Genomic DNA, 16,304 nt, shown 5'->3' on the forward strand with positions numbered 1-16,304 from the left:
CAGCAGGATGAAACCAATGCATCATTAAATATACTGGAGTCAGAAGCTGGGGCAACGCTCCAACTGTCCTGCTTCCTCTTCTTAGCCCCTTCTTAATTCTCCCTCTATCATGCACATGCAGTCATTCTTTTTAATTATATTTAAGGCACTTTCAATCCAAATCCTGCATGATTCTTATAGATGTCTACGCTTGTACTCACAGTGCTCTGCAGCTATCTTGCATCCCATGTTTGAGCTGTAACTTCTGTGGTCACGTTCATAAAACCAAACATCAATACACCAGCAGCTCGCTCACATTATGCAACCTTGAACTCTGAATCATTTTCTCAGGGGGTTAATAATGAGGCGACACATGAGTCAACGACGGACATATAAAAGAATTTATTTCTCATGTGCACAAAAAGAATTGGAACAGAACTGAAACAGAACAATGATTGAGGCCACAAGGCTTTCCATATAGATTTTCATCAGAAATCCGTTTTATGTCCGTGACACATCTCCTGTATCATCTTTACAACAGCAGAAGACCCATTCCTCCAGAGGTGCTCCACTTACTAAAGCAAAGACGTTGCCCGGATGACGCTGGTGTGCACTCTGCGCCGGTGTCTCATTTTCAGATATCTCGAGCTACATGTTAGACAGAAATGGGCAAATCCCAAGTGCAATTTGTAGAGGTGAGCTTCTCCTGGAGAGCAGGACAGCAGTCTCTGACATCATCTGGTGGCAGATGATGCGTTTGCTTGCATGGAATTAAAGTAAACTTCATCTTGGCTGCTAAATAGGGTTGCTGGGCTGAGGATGTGTGGGAGAGTGAGTGCGAGTGCGTAGAGGAAACAAAGGAAGGAGGAAAGATGGGTGAGTGGGTAAAAAGTTTCTATACATGGAGGCACGGATGACTGTAATTCAGATAATGATCACAACATCTAGTAACAGCAAACAGGACAATATCTTTGATTGTTGCCAAGGACTTCAGTTTGATCCTTATTGAAGGAAATGTGTGCAACAAAAGTGAAAACAGAGGAGGTCTTTTGTATTTCTGAACATTTATGCTGTTCTCCAATCATTTCCATAAAAGGAACTGGGGATTACTTCATCTAAGCCCAACAACAAGATGATACAGAAAGCCATTTAACTCATTGCATAGTGACATAAAACATCGTCATGACATTATCATGAAAATGAAATAAAATGACAAAGACAACCTATGTGATGTTAGCGTTTGAACCGTGCTACTTATGTAGCCGCGGGTAGTTGTGCCTTTCTCTACAGCACAACATTACATTAAGACACAAATGTAATGCATGTTTTTAGTCTGTATATCTACAAAGGGAGCCAGTTCATTAGTATGATACTGCAGTGGTGTGTGTGTTGTGTGTGTGTATGTGTGTGTGTGTGTATGTGTGTGTGTGTGTGATATTATTTACAGAGAAGAGTTGTCTTCACATTATTCACAAATCATTCTACAAAGCAGCATTTGTTGCAACTGATGGAAGAGTGAGTCGTATGTAACGTGTTCGCCCGTTGACACGTCAGTGTTCAGTGTCGACTACGTGTTAAAAAGATAATACTGCTTCATGTACGCATACATATACTGTAAATGAAATATTAAATATCAAACTAAGTCTTTGGCAAATGTAGTTAAAAGTACATTCACAAAATATTTTCCAAAAAACAGTGTTTTCTTTCAGTCCGTAGGGAGAGCTGAATGTAAATCAAGGAGGGCGGTGAGCGTGTGTTGGTAAAGGCAACTAATTTTGTTGAACAGGCGTGAATTTAGCTTGAAAAAAACAAGTTCATAAGGCAATTGTTGAAGCTAATTTACAGTTGGGTGACTGCTGACAGCTTTCTAAGCCGTGTAGGCATCTAGTGGTTTGACTAAGTGGCTGAATGAAGTAAAATCCAGGAGACTTGGGAGAGCTATGGCCTACAAAGTCGTCAGACAAGATGAAAAAGATGTCTACACACAGATACACATCTTACTGTTTGACTTTTTAATATGGAACATAAATATTTTGCTCGGTTGGTCGATTAGATTTAATTTTAAGCAAATGTGGAAATTAAATCAAATAAGCTGAGGTTACAGGGGAAAAAGAGAGCAAAGGACGATCACGCGTGGACATGACTTGAAAATGGGGGAAACCATCCTGGAAAGATTTTTTTTTATTACAGTAAAAAATAGCGCGACAAAAAATAATTTAAAATATGAGGTTGGCATATTTTTTTAATATATTTTTATTACATGTGAGTGTTTGCCACATTTGAAGGGCATTGTTGACAGGGTCATGCTGTGCTCGTGTGATAGTGGGTAGGACTGAAGATATGGGAACAGAAGACGTAGTCAAACTAAGCACCAGAATAAAGCCCACCCTGTGGTGTGGAACCAGGATCTCACTCAGTGTCAGAGGGGCCCCACAACACCGCCTCGACTGTCTCCCTCCTCAAGCTATGCGACTGGTCTCACCTCTCCTGGACTTCTCTCTTTAGAGCCGAAAAAATACTGCAGTTTATCATGAAAAGGAATGTGAGGATCCATGAATAAAATAACAACACCAACAACAGCAACAAAGAGACAAAAATAAAACCACAACATTTTTTTCCACATGGTGTCTTTGTACTGTTTTTTTCTTCAATTTATATTTTATAATATATATATTTATATAATCTCTTAAAGTCACTCTGGAAATGTTCAGGCCTGTGAGACAGTGAGGGCATGATGGTTTAGTTCTGAACGCCCGTGGCTCTTTTGCCCCAAAGTGTGTGACGCTGAAGCTGGGCAAGGTGCACTGGCATCGACCTCGCCGGGTCCTTCCTCTACACCACGTGACACGGTGCTGTTCTTCCTTGCTTCCCTTTGACCTCAGTGTTTTCTCAGACGGGGACAATATGGAGGCCGAAGCCCTGGCCCTGCAGTTTGAGCTGGTCTCCATAGTAACTAGTGGCGGTCGTAGGCAGTGGCAGCAGTGGGAGGTGCGGAGCCACGGGATGCGGCACTATAATAATAAGGGGAACCTGAAAGTTAACAGAAGAGCGAGCCGTTGGAAACCACGAGGTCAAACATCATGTAAGACACGTGTATGCAAAGCTCAGAGGACAGAAAACACAGGGGCTTTCACAACTGCCTCTAAACAGGATTTTAACTTGAGAACCATACAGGATGTTATGTAGGTTTGAAGACTGTCACTTACTTAGTAATGCTGGATTGCTGAACCGCCACGCTTCGTTGTAAGTCGTGTACTGTGGATGAGAGTAAGGGTTTCCAGAAAAGTCCCCTCCTAGAGAACAACAAATCAATAAAAACAAACATGATCAGAGCTGTTCAGAGCAAAAAAATGAGTACCAGACAGTTGAGAAAGTTACAGTTACAATCCAATCGTAGTTTTTGTCGATTTTTGGTTGCCGGTGAGATTTACAAGATCGCTTCTAGTCTTTCCTCCTGCATTTAAGCGATGATGCTTCACTTCACAGTCTCTTTCTGTCCTTGTCCTCCCTGTGCAGATTGTGTTGGGAAGGACGGAGGATAGAGAGAGGGGGGTGTCAGAGTGCACTGCTGTGGGTCCACAGGTTTCCTTCTTTTATGAGACTATAAAGGCTGGGTTTTATGTGAAGCTGCTGAGGAATGGATGGCTTTTGCTTTCACAGTGTTTGGGGCCAGTCACTAAATCTTAGCCACCGGATAAAGAAAACCCTACAACCTCTGGATTAAGAAGGCCTTTGTGCTTGTGTGTGTGTGTGTGTGTGTGTGTTCGATGCATGTATGCGCGTGTGTGTTTGTTTGTTTGTTTGTGTCATGAGTAAGTAGTTAGTTTGATTTGAGGTTGCAGTTTTCACCTGCAATGCAAACTGGGCTCACCTGTAAATCCAGCATGCCTACTTTGATTATTGGTCAGTGTGAAAGGTGCATGTGTCTGAGCAATAAAAGGGAATTGTGTTTTTAGCTGTTTGAGGGTGAGATCTACACATGCTGGCAGCTATAACATTCACACCGCTTGTCCTGTAACGCGAGCTCATCCCTGAGAGAGATAGTGATTTAAATATTTACAGGCCCTCCACGCCTCTGTGTTTTGACCCTTAACTGTTTGCTGTGAACCTGAACTGCAGGTTAAGTAGAGGGGAAAGAGATACGCTCTGCAGCCCTGGTGTCCAGGGAGGCGAGGAGGAGAGGAGCAAAAGCAGTGTTTATCGACGGGGCTGGTGAGAGTGCGCGGTGTGGACACGGTGAGGGTAATGAGCGCTGGGAGCTGGAGTGTAACTGAGAGGAACTGTCCTATCTCATGGCCACTGATTGTGGTGATCGCCTATTGAGTTCATCTAATGTCCTCGTCCACAGACGCTAACCGCAGTTTAACACAGCTATAACAAGCTCGCTTCAATCCTGAGCCAGAAGCAATGCTTTAAGGTTTCCTCGATGTGTTTGTGTTGTCACAGCCACAAGGATACATGTGCTGTAAAAGACATCACAGACGGGCATAACCACTAACGGCTTTTTAAACAAGATCAACTCCAGGGTACAACACAATCTACTGCAAATAAATACTGTAAAAGGTTATCGGTGTGACACCCACCAGGAACCATTCCGGCGAGTGTAGAGGTGGGGTAGCTGCCTTGTCCCGTGGGGGGGACATGAGGCGGGTAGCCAGGTAAGGTGGTGCTGGCCATGTCTCGACCTGCAGGCACATAGAAGGAAACGGTCAGTTTGAGGCTCGATCAAAGACCAGTTAAATATAAAAATGAATATAATTTTTTTCTTCTTGAGAGAGATGGAAAGTTCAGTTTGCTTCTGTATGCATCATCAAATATAATCGATACCTGGAATGAATTCATTTTTTTTCTCTCATGAAGAAAGTGCTCAATTATTTTTATTTTTTTTTAGCTACATGGACGTGGTTCAGAATCAGGATCACACCTTCACAGTTGAGGCAGCACAAGCTCTGTTGGTAAGGTTAGTGAAGGTTACCTTGAATGTTACGAGCAACAAAACACAAAAAAAGCCCAATAGATAGTTTTCTTATGAGATGTTTTTGCAGTGTAAAGTAATACTTATGATCATTGCAGAAGCTTCCTGTATTACAACCAAGACCTTAAAAAACAAAAAAAAACTTCCAAAATCTGGAACTGCAAGAGTGGTTATTGTACAAAAACAAATGGAGCAAACTGTCAGTGAATACTTCACTGGCAATTTTTTTTCCCTTGTTCTTTCCTCATTATATTTCACAAACTCCTGGAGACTGGGTTCATCATGTACGGCAAGATTCCAGAATGACTGATATACTGCACCTGCATGGCTTCTTAACCCTTGAAGTAACACTGTGACTTAACAAATATTATGCTACACTGTAAAGTGAAGTGTTAACAGACAAACAGAAGCCACACTGACGCAACAGACTAACAATGCTATGAATTACCACATTCATAGTTACTGCAGACATGACATCGCTATGTAAAATACTGCAGCCTTCGCAGTGGTGCTGCTTCATTTTCAGAGATGTTTACCCTGAGTGGATATGTAGGAGGCAGCAGCCTATCCCAGAACTACAGGTCAACAGTTTATCTAAAAGTTGCACGAGAGTTATTGCAATGATGTTTATGAAGCTCTGAGCAGCTTTAAAACTGGCAGGAGCGTCAGGCCACTGTGAGCCCTCTGATCTCTGCTCTACATTCAGCTCTGTAATTAACTGTGACAGCATCAGCTCGGGCTGGACGAGGGGGCACCCAGGACACAGAGCTAGGTCCTAGCATCAGCCCTACATCTCTGCCTCTGTATCACCCCCTCCCCCTGTTTTGGCCTCCTCTGGCCCCTCAGACCTTGGGCCTGTCACGAGGCTGGAAGGACCCGGAGGTCTATTGTTAACTCCAGAGACAAGCAAGAGGTCAGAGCTGGAGAAAGGAAGAGTGAAAAGGGGGAGAGTGCAGTTGCTGTTAATGAGGGGCAAGCGGTCAGTGTTGCTCCTGTATAAACAACAGTAGAGCAAAAAAAAAAAAGATTTTTGCTTTTGCAGTAAAAGCTCCTTATTTACATATTTAAAGAAAATAGTGAACCTAATTTAACATTGATCTACTTCTGTGGGGCCTCTAGTAAAGTTGTACCTGCTATCAATTGCTGGCTGGTATACTGGCTGTAGCAGGGGCCATGGGCATGAGCAGGGTAGCTGGGAGTAGAGGCATCTACAGAGAGGCTGGACTGCTGGGACAAGATGTCAGCCAGAGCAGAGTCCCCAACAGAGGAGGGGGTGAAGGGGGCAAAGGATGCCTCATGGGGCTCCCGCTTTACACACATGGAAGATGGATATGATGGGTGAGAGTCTGCTGGGTGGAAGAAAAGAAACAAAAATGCTAGACAATAATGTAGATTTGGAACACTACACATGCATACTTTCACTTCACTCGCACAGATGTGAGGTGGGATGAATGAATATCTTTATGGATGACAGAAAGCTTTTAGTTTTGCGTTGGCGAAACACGACCACAAGGCAATAATTCCAAAACAGAGAGGGCCTCGAAGGCTGAGCAGATTTGTGGTATTTATCATAAGAGCCCTGAAGCTTTTAACTATCTAGAGATAAGAAGTGCACTTGTTAATTTATATCTTTTATTGTTTCATAATTTAAAACCTTTTCAAGACCAGACATTTTCTATCTGAATAGATGAGCAGACTTTGGCAGTGATTTGTTATTTACATAGTTTATAATAATAATCTAACATGTACCCAGCAGTAATTCATCCAACTAAGTGGAAACACACACCAGTGAAATGTTGCAACAGCACATCGCGCCTGATCAATCAAGCTCAAACGCATAACAATTTCCCAAAAGGTTTTAGCAAAACAAACAGCATAATCTCATGGCTGCTTTCTCACAACAAAATCACTCCCGCAAATAACCCAACAATTGGCTTGCAGACAGTTCAAAACTCCACACTTTGATCTAATTTGGCTGATGAGTCTTGGCATCTTTCATTTCACCGGCTTTGCCTCTCCAACCTATGCAATCAATGCGAACTCTGTGTCGGACTTCTCCACTTTCTGTTGGCTGGGGCCTGCAGGGAGAGATGGCTCTTTCTCGACACCATGATAGGCTCATTAGCTGCCTCCCCCATCATTGTTGTTTTACAACAAGACTGTGTGTTGCGATTCCTCATTAAGATAAGGGCTGTTCTATGGAAGGGGGATGCAACCCTGTCAACCCATGCCAGGGAATCAGGCAACTTAGCTTTCCCATAGAAACCCGTAGTATCTCATTTTCCCCTTTTATGCTTTTGTGAGAATGTGGATTTTGACAGATGTACTGCAATTACATCTATACCTTCATCTCATTGAGACAAATACGACCGTTACGTTAATGAAACAATGTTTAACAATGTAAGTTTAGCGTGTAGAACTTGTGATCAAATCATTAGGAGCATGCCTGCCATGAATCTCTGGCATGAGCCGAAGTATTGTAATGAGTGAGCTTTGCATTTAATTGGGTGAAACTAAAGTTTGTCACATATGCTGTACAAGTGTGGCACACCGCCTACGGGAACTTTCTGAAATGATGGTGCTCAGTTCTCCTCTTCAGTTAATTGTATCTAACATGTAGACTGTTTGATTCATTCAAGTTAAACATATTTCACAGGTTCAGAGCGTGTCCACTCAGATAAACCAGGCATCCGCTCACACAATATAACATATCATGCTGCTGATTTATCTGATTAACCATGTTCAAAAGCACACAAGGACTGAAGCGAAGTGGTCGATAAGAATCTTCCTATGGAGGACACAAAGACGGACAGAGCTATGTTTAAGGTCCGAAGAAATTAAATAAAAAATATGTTACCAGTTGTGATCCTCTTTAACAAGTGAGGTCTGTCGGAAATTTAACGTAAATAAGTAGCAAACAAATTTTGATCACCATATATCACGGCTCTTCTTTGCTCTTATTTTGGTCCCCCTGTACACTGGGCCACCCAAACTTAGGGGCTCAAATCTAAACTCTCCAAACATGAATGCTGAAATGAATCTGAGATGCTACATGACTGTAGGCTTCTGTTTCCTCAGTGCCTGAGCATCCGTTGTCAGACAGACAGGGGTTACGACGCAACAACAACCGAAACAAACGTTGCGTTCAAGCCCACTGAACTCTGAAACTAATCAGACATGGTGTTGCTTATTGTCCTGGAGATGAGGCAGAGGCTGGGTAAAGGGAACCTGTCAAATCACAGGCCCTGATGATGGAGATGGAAGATAAACTCAGGGTCCTCAGGGACTCTTCACCCCAGCAAACGCAGCTCTGAGAGGGTTGAGATACTATAGAGTTCTCTAACATCTGTCTCTGCTCCACAACTGTTACCACATCTACAGACCCCATCAACCATAGAAATGCACTGTTAAGAACCTACAACAGCCCTCTGAGTGATGGGTTCAAATATAGCTACAACAACCTTCTCTCAAGTGAGCATTTTAGTTTTAAACGTACACCAAGGAACTTTGGTGTACAAGCCATTTGCTGGCAAAGCTCTTGTTTTCACAAGCTGCCATTTGGAGAACTTGTTCATTCTTGCAGCAGGTTCAAGATCATAGCAACACACATGCACAAACAAGCAAGGTTTCATCCATTTGTGGGTGAAGAATTGTTTGGTGGAAATAGCATAAATTCTTCCAAAAATAATTCATCATCAAATACGTGCTCAAAGGTCAATATTCTGTTGTGGGAGGTAAGATAATCATTAAAATGTAACTTCCCCCCCAGGTATGAAACCCTGCATAATTCAACAGACTCTAAAAAGTGAGCAAGGTTCTGAAGAGGGCAGGGAGGGGTTGAGCAGAGGGGCGTGGCATTTATGTATGCAGGATTTCAATGACGTTAGGAAAAAAATAAAAGAGTGGAGGACTTTCCACCCTCCCAGAATCCCATGAAGCAGACATAAGTTTCTCCAATTGAGTGACATATTGCTTTTCCACAACCCTGCATACAATCTGTCCTTCTGCCTGAAGCCAGAGTTCTCACAGTCACTCCCTCTACCTCTCATGTGAAAGACAGACTGTTGATAGTTGTGGGCCAAAATGCAACTTCCAGAGAGTACTGAGTAGTATTGTAACACTATTTTGGGAGATAATATGAACATAAGTTCTATGCTGGCAAAAAAAATTAAAAAATAAATAATAAGAATAAACCCCTTTGAATGATGCATCTTACTCAAAATACAATTGGAAAATGAGCTGTGACTCCCACTTGAGGTTGGAAGCTGGACCATCCACCTCAGATTAGATGAGAAGCTGCTCGCTGGAGCTGATAACAGTAGCGGTAATGTTCCTTTTTAATATAAAGTCATGACGATCAAGAAGTCCGAAACGGTTGACTCTGTGTCAGCGCGCCTCTCACAGGCTCAGAGCTGATGTAAAACAGTACACATTAAGCCATTTTCAGCCCGTGAAGTACATTTATACAGGTCATGCATGTATTGAGAATATTTAATTTTCGTGTGAAGTACCACTTAAATTTCCCTGCTCAGGCCTGCAGGTAATAACTGAAGGAAGCAGTTAGGAACCAGGTCACACACCAGGCACTGCTGGTTTGGTGGCTGCTTGTTGCTTGCTCCCCAGAAGAGACTCATTGTTACTGCCAAGTTACTAATTGTTCTCAAGGTGTGGTGTACAGGCAAAGCACTATGGGTTTGTTCCTCAAACTGAGAGAGAAGGAGATAGGTGAGAAAATAGAATTGGAACGGATGTTTAAATCTGCTAGATTGGTGGCGGTTGCTCATTTACACCCCGGCCTCACTGCAGGTCCTGGTGAGAGTGATTAGCCAGTCCAGCCTGAACAGCCGGAACTCTTATCGGGCAAAAACCTTTTCACACTGTCAATTTTACTCGCCACTCAAATCTCTCCTTGGTTGTATGATAATAATGTCAAGATGAGGAGAATCTGCATCATGTATGAAAAAACTATGCATGTGCCAAAGACCATGCCTGAATCATGTCGTTCTATAGATGAACAGTGTTCATATACTGCATCGAGACACGGATGAGTACACCAGCTTTTGTTCATTTTTGTATACAGTGTAATTAAATTGGCCATTTTGTTATTTTCTCAATTATGCACATAGCTAGCAAGGATAATCTGTAAAATAAGTGATGAGTGTAATATATGAAATGGTTTTATATTCCTCTTCAGGAAGTATACAAGAGGAAAAACAAACATTGCTCTGTTTTTATCTTAGATTGTCTCTTATTTTCACATTCTAAAGATAGTTACTGTATAGGAGAGGAAATGGTCCGCCTCCCTCGTTCCTCGGTAATCAGCTCTTTCACGTGTTGGAGTAAACAGAGGACACAAAAGATGGCCAACGCTGCTTTTGCTACCGTCCTTGGAACGCAAAACTAAATACTTCATCATTCATGTTTAATAGATTATGCAAATTCCAGGACATAAAAATCAACAAGATCAATAACTGTGTGAATTTTAATTGGGAGCCGAAAACATTTTAAGAACGAATATAATCTCATAGCTCCATCCAGTATAGAAGAATAATTTATTGATAATTGGATCCCAGCCTGAGTAAAGAACCTCATTTAGTATTTTTTCCAGCCTCGACATACATTCCTATTAACAGGGTTTGCTAATCAAGTGCCTCATGCTTTACTTTGCATAGAAAATGAAGTAGTAAAAGCTTACTGGAAATGATTGTAGAGTTTAATTTGGTGCTTTTTTTAAAATGTCTGTACCTTCACATTATACAATCTTTGGCCTTCACATGCATCGTTTTAGGAGGCCCCCCAGGCCCCTAGGTGGCTTGGAGGCCACCTGCTATGAGTGTGCTCCCCAGAGCGAGACCGCTTTCATAGGAGGAGTCTGGCATAAAAGACAAAAACACACCTTTCTTCTCCTGAGGCCCAACTTTCTGGGGCAAATCCACCTCCCACATATTCAGGAATAAAAAAGGGGTCTTTCTTTTCCTGTAGAACTGTGCCTGGGCCCGGCGCTTGACTATAGGGATCATTTGAGAAGGGCCGCTGCAGTTTTCAATCATGCTGTCCTCCTCTTTACTCTCTCTCTCTCTCTCTCTCTATCTCTCTCTATCTCACACACACACACACACACACACACACACACACACACACACACACACACACACACATGCCAACTGCATAATTGTGGGAGTTTTATTAAAAGGCTGACATATTATTCTCAGCATTGCCTTCAGTAAACCTAACCCCTCCAGGGAAAGAGCCTCAGTAGCCACAATGGAACAATATTTCAATTAACCAGGCAGCCATCAACCACGACAGCAGAGAAAAAGAAGCCATAGAGCAATCTAGGCTGGGTTATATGATACAGATAGTTAATACTACAAGATATTCAATACACTGCACCTGCTATTACCCGCTGGCTCTCAGTAGATCTTGAAAACAGCCACCAGTTCATAAGCTGCAAAACACACCTGTAATTTCTCTCTTTCACTACATTTATCAGGGGTCTCCCTCTGTGTGTGTGTGTGTGTGTGTGTGGGGGGGGGGGGTATGTGTGTGTGTCTCTCTCTCTCTGTGTTTTTTTTTCGCAGTGTGGGGCAGCCAGCCAGCCAGCCACTATGCTGCTCCAGCCGCTGTCAATCAACAAGCCATCATAGCCTTTGATGACAATGTCGTGTCGCGGCGAGAACAGCAGCTGTCTCTTATGAGAAGTGTTCCCAGTCGATCTGTTAGCAGGCCGATCCACTAGGAGGAGGAGTGAGTGAAAGGATTTAATCGGTTCAGATGATATATATCGCCTCACTCCATCACTGAGAAATAAACACAGGGAGCCCCTAAAGTGCAGTGAAAACATGGGGATGAGAATTTTATATCCTTAGAAAATGTGTGTGTGAGTCACGAGGAAGCATTGGTCAAAATCTTGATGAGGTCATGATGAAGTAAGAGGTGGCAGAAAATAATTCACCAGTGCAAAGAAAATAGACGTTTGTTTCAAAGAAAGGGAGTTTAACCAGGCTTTGTATTACTGTCTGCAATAAACTGGATGTAAAATGTCAGTAAACATTGCCCCTCCTGTAGGTTTAGGTGGACTTAAGTGCATTGCCATTTTTAGCAACTTGAAGCGCACAAGTGAGTTTATTTTATTTCAGGGAAATGAGGAACTGAAAAGTGTATTCGAGAAATTCCTGCTTCAATGCTTGATTTTATTTTATCTAAAGTAATTTTGGGGGAACTTATTATCTTTGACCTGCTGCAGCTGTGTGTGTTTTTAAGAATCAATCTTGCGTGAGTCAGATTGTACCTGTCACAACAGAGTAGCTCTGGGAGACACTGGAGGCGTGGTCGGAGCTGCCGCTGGTGGAGAGACTCGGCTTCACGTCCTCCAGGCCAGTGTTCAGGGACGGGAGAGAATATTCATTCGCCTGCAGACAAGTATACAACAAATACAAAAAAAGAAGAAGAAGAAGAAGACGAAGAAGAAAGCCAGGTCAGAGATGAAGGTGCGAGTAAATAAAGAGAGGAATCAGTTTATGTATGTTGATTGCCAGATGTAAAGCGCATTTTCAGGTATAGGAGACATATGTGAAATAGGTCTGAAGGAAACAACCCCTGCTGTATTAGAGGAACTCTCCATGAATATTTCCTGTGAATTCTACAAACACCAGCTAGCCCCCCCCCCCCCCGCCCACAACCCTGCCACCCATCCCACCCCTGCTCCCTGTGCTTTACCAAGACCTATGATGTATGCATGCATTAAACCTTGTCTGAGGAGAGGGTAGAAAGGGAGAGAGGGATGAGAGAAGGATTGGGAGAGGAGTGAAAGGACGGGGTGTCAGCTGGCTCTTTGTGCTCCACTGCAGTCATCCCTGTGACCAGTCAAGGGAGGAGACATTCAGGGCTTTGTTACAGGAGAGACATGTGGTTGGGTTTTTAAATGGGAGTACAACCTAAAAATCAACCTTTGAGCTTTGCCTCCCGGATGAACACATAAAACCAGGTTAACAAAACAATAAAATAGTGTGTATTGTTTTAGCTTTTTATACTACTATTAAAATGTTGTGTTGTTTTTTTTTTAATTGTTTCATTTACATTGATTTTCGCCTGCTGCATGTTGCTTTCTTACAGGCCATCTTTGGTACACAGTTACTCTGCACTTCATAACTTCACCTGCAGGTCATCACTTTTAAGTGTTTGCGCACTTTAATCTCAAGTTAAATCTCTCTGCTCGCAGCTGTGCTGAATCCTGTTAGTTAATGAGATGACACTTCCTGACCTGCCTCTTCTATGAAAGGATAAGTGTGTGTGCGCGCACATTTGTGTCTGCGAGTGTTTGTATCCCAGTGCATCTGTTTGTCTCAATGGGATGGGGGTCCCACAGGGGCGAGCTGGTGACCCTAGTCTTGTCCGCTTCTATCCCAGATAAACTCTAATTGTCTGCTTACAACTGTTCCCTGGCACTAGGCTGGATGTTCCTCTCTATTCCGCTGGGCCTCAGCAGCACAAGAGCCATTTTGTCATGCAGATGGGCTGTGGGCAGGGCTGGGCAGGGCTGGGGTGGAGGGCGAGTGGCAAGCACAGTGGGACCTGAATGACCTGACCACATGGCTGCCAGAAGTGTGGGAGGGATGAGGTCTATTCAGCCTGGCCTCTTCAAAATGGCTTTTTAATGCCCTGACGCAGACACCAGACAAGCCTCTAATAGCCTGATACTCCACCTTTTCACCAGTTTAAGCAAAAGGAGGGGGTGTTGGAAACAGGGAGAAGAAGGAGGTGCAGGAGTGCAAAGCGGCCTGATTAATATTACACTAAATTAAAACTGATTTTTCTGGACCATTCTGACACCATTTTTCTCCCCCTCCTCCACCTTCCCCTTGCCTTTTTAATACCTTCTCCTCCACTCTTTGTGATTGCAAGTCATTTCCAATTCGTTTTGGTATTGATCTTGCCGTAGAAATCACTTTGGTAATTAGCTGCATTAGGGACTGTAGAGCAGGCTGAGGGGCTGTCCCTCTGATTTATCGTTGCTGTAATTCCCGACGATCGCGCAGAGATGAAAATGAACTCAATTAGGGCACTGCTAAGGCTGCATGGGCACCCACATAGAGTTCAAATGGTAAAATTAACAGTCTCTTGTTGTTTAACAGTCTAATGAATGTAAATAAAGGTTATCCACTGTAATACACTGCAGGCTTGTTTGGAGGGAGAAGTTGAACAGGGTTTTTTTCTCCAACGTGTGTGCATTTTTACTTAAAGACAGACATAAATAAGTGCAGGAGATAGAAATACCCATGTATAAATATCCAACCTGCTCAGGTTTGATGTGCTCTGAAGTGGGGAAGACATCAGGGTAAGAGGGGCGTTCAAACACACGGTCCAGGGCCTCCAACTGCTGCTGGGTGAAGGCGTCTGCTCGCAGGTGCTTCCGTAAACTTTCCACACTACCCTGAGAATCGCTGCCTGGGCCCGAACCGTCAGAGCCACCTAGAGATAGAGGGAGACGGGAAGGGACAATATCAAGACAGGCTCCAGTGTGTAGCTGATAATACTCCAGCAGGCAAATATGAGATAAGCATGAGGAGAAAATGTTTTTGAGCTAAACAAGAGTGATGGCATGAGGAGTAAATTCAAAGAGAACAATCAGCATGTCTGCCTCTTATCTCTCTCACTCTCACTCTCTCTCTCTCTCTCTCTCTCTCTCTCTCCCTCGTCTCTGTCTTTCTCTTCCTCTCACACACATACACACATTCTGGCAGCTCCCCCACCTCTTCCCGCGGCCACCATCAGCACGGTCATCATGTGATAGGTCTATGGTAATTGATGGATTACCTTCAGTGCAAATATATACTTGTAAGGGACAGCGTGTGTTTCAGGAGGAGAAAGTAGGGCTGGCGATTACACACAGAGCCTCTCATTCTGCCAGCGGGAAATGGAGAGCCATTATTTAACTGTACTATTTCCTCCTGAACATATTACTCGTCCCTCTCTCTGTCTCTTCCTCTCCCTCCACCCCCCACATATTGCCTGTCTTCTGGAAAGCAGAATGGAGTGGGGACAGTACTCAGGGCCCAATGAGGACGGGGCGTCGAGGGCAAGCGTATGCATTTCCTCACTCGGTCACACTCTATATAAACAAATGAGCCTGTGCTTCCCTCGTTCTCCTGATCTCTGACCCCATCAACCCGAGCAGGGAGCCAGCCACTGCTGCTGCAGCTTTCCCTCTGCACACTCATCAAGTCCTGAAAGAAAAAGGTAAAACCTCCATCCAGTATCCCAGGAACCTCCACTCTACTGCCTACCTCAACACCCTCCCTTCCCCCTCCATATTCCTGCCGCCAACAGCGGATGAGGGCTTTAGCTCCCGTACAAATCTGTCATTCTAAATTTGCAGCAGATTATGTTCTCTCCTGGGCGAGCCAGCGGTGATATATGATATGCAAGGCCACTATTGATTGCCTGATCTGCCAGCAGAGGAGGGAGGCGAAATGAACTTGGAATGAACATCATGCCTCAACTCATTGTGCGTATAATACTCTACTTAATCCCACATTTTTCTGTGCTATGGAATTCAATTGATCAATCATGTTCCACTGATGGTACCATTTCAGGGGCGTTATTGCCATTCTGCTCGGCTGCTTGACCTTTTTTCAATGGCTGAGGCCAGAGGATGAACCCGACTCGCACCAAGAAATAGATCCATGGAGAGAATGGAATAGAGGACTGCAATTGAGTATGAGTGTGTGTGCGTGTGCCTGTGTGTGATGTGTGCGTTTAACTGGTAAAATACAGTGTGTCGACTTAGGCTGTGTTTACGAAGGAATCTGTTTTTCCCTGCTGCATGTCTTTTTCTCTGCAAATATTTTTAGCACAGTTTCTCTAAACAGCTCCCTAGATTGAAGGGATGGGGGGGGGGGGGGGGGGGGGCTGGCTGCTGGGGGCTGCCGGTGGTAGTTTTGTTGAAACTCAATTGTCATCAGCGGTACTGAAGAAAATAGATTCCTTAATTACCTCTTATCAGCTGGTCGGAGAAAAGATGCGATCAATTGTAAGTGTGTTTTATTCAGTATGCTGGAGCAAGTTTAACACCAGACTTAACCAGGCTGGCTGAACCTAAATTCTCATCGTTGGTGCACTTTCTAGACTCTTAATGTTAACAAAATGCCCAATTCTAAAATAGGAAAAAAGTTCGAATCATACCTTAATCTTAACACAAAAATGAATAAACAGTTAATTTTTTTTTGCATTACGATGCTGTTAGAAGTTTGTTTATACCCGTTACATTTAAGAAAATAGAGAAATATTTCCTCAAACTCCTCAATTATGCATGTAGATATATTTCAGATTCATAGCGTAACAAAAATTA

General features: G+C 43.4%; 1 protein-coding gene and 1 long non-coding RNA gene across 4 annotated transcripts in view; one reads left to right on the forward strand and one right to left on the reverse strand.

Annotated features, from left to right (window-relative positions):
• Positions 1 to 647, forward strand: part of LOC147247471 (uncharacterized) — a 44,057-nt gene extending 43,410 nt beyond the window's left edge. Inside the window, exon 5 of the long non-coding RNA XR_015109346.1 lies at positions 521 to 647. This is a non-coding gene — a long non-coding RNA (uncharacterized LOC147247471). The remainder of the gene's footprint in view (positions 1 to 520) is intronic.
• pax2a (paired box 2a) overlaps positions 392 to 16,304 on the reverse strand; it is a 28,822-nt gene continuing 12,909 nt past the window's right edge. The window contains exons 7-12 of one of the 3 annotated variants that reach the window (XM_086179776.1): positions 14,250 to 14,425; positions 12,246 to 12,366; positions 6,085 to 6,300; positions 4,563 to 4,664; positions 3,186 to 3,272; positions 392 to 2,990 (exon numbers count right to left, since the gene is read on the reverse strand). In XM_086179776.1, the coding sequence (XP_086035902.1) occupies positions 2,869 to 2,990; positions 3,186 to 3,272; positions 4,563 to 4,664; positions 6,085 to 6,300; positions 12,246 to 12,366; positions 14,250 to 14,425 (824 nt within the window). In that variant the 3' untranslated portion in view covers positions 392 to 2,868. Of the gene's footprint in view, positions 3,010 to 3,185; positions 3,273 to 4,562; positions 4,665 to 6,084; positions 6,301 to 12,245; positions 12,367 to 14,249; positions 14,426 to 16,304 lie in introns of all 3 variants that reach the window. The other 2 variants (XM_086179774.1, XM_086179775.1) reach the window with 2 other exon arrangements.

This window comes from Aulostomus chinensis, chromosome 16, assembly GCF_037954235.1.
Source record: "Aulostomus chinensis isolate RoL2024-O1b breed Wild chromosome 16, RoL_Achi_v1.0, whole genome shotgun sequence".
Classification (NCBI taxonomy): Eukaryota; Metazoa; Chordata; class Actinopteri; order Syngnathiformes; family Aulostomidae; genus Aulostomus; species Aulostomus chinensis.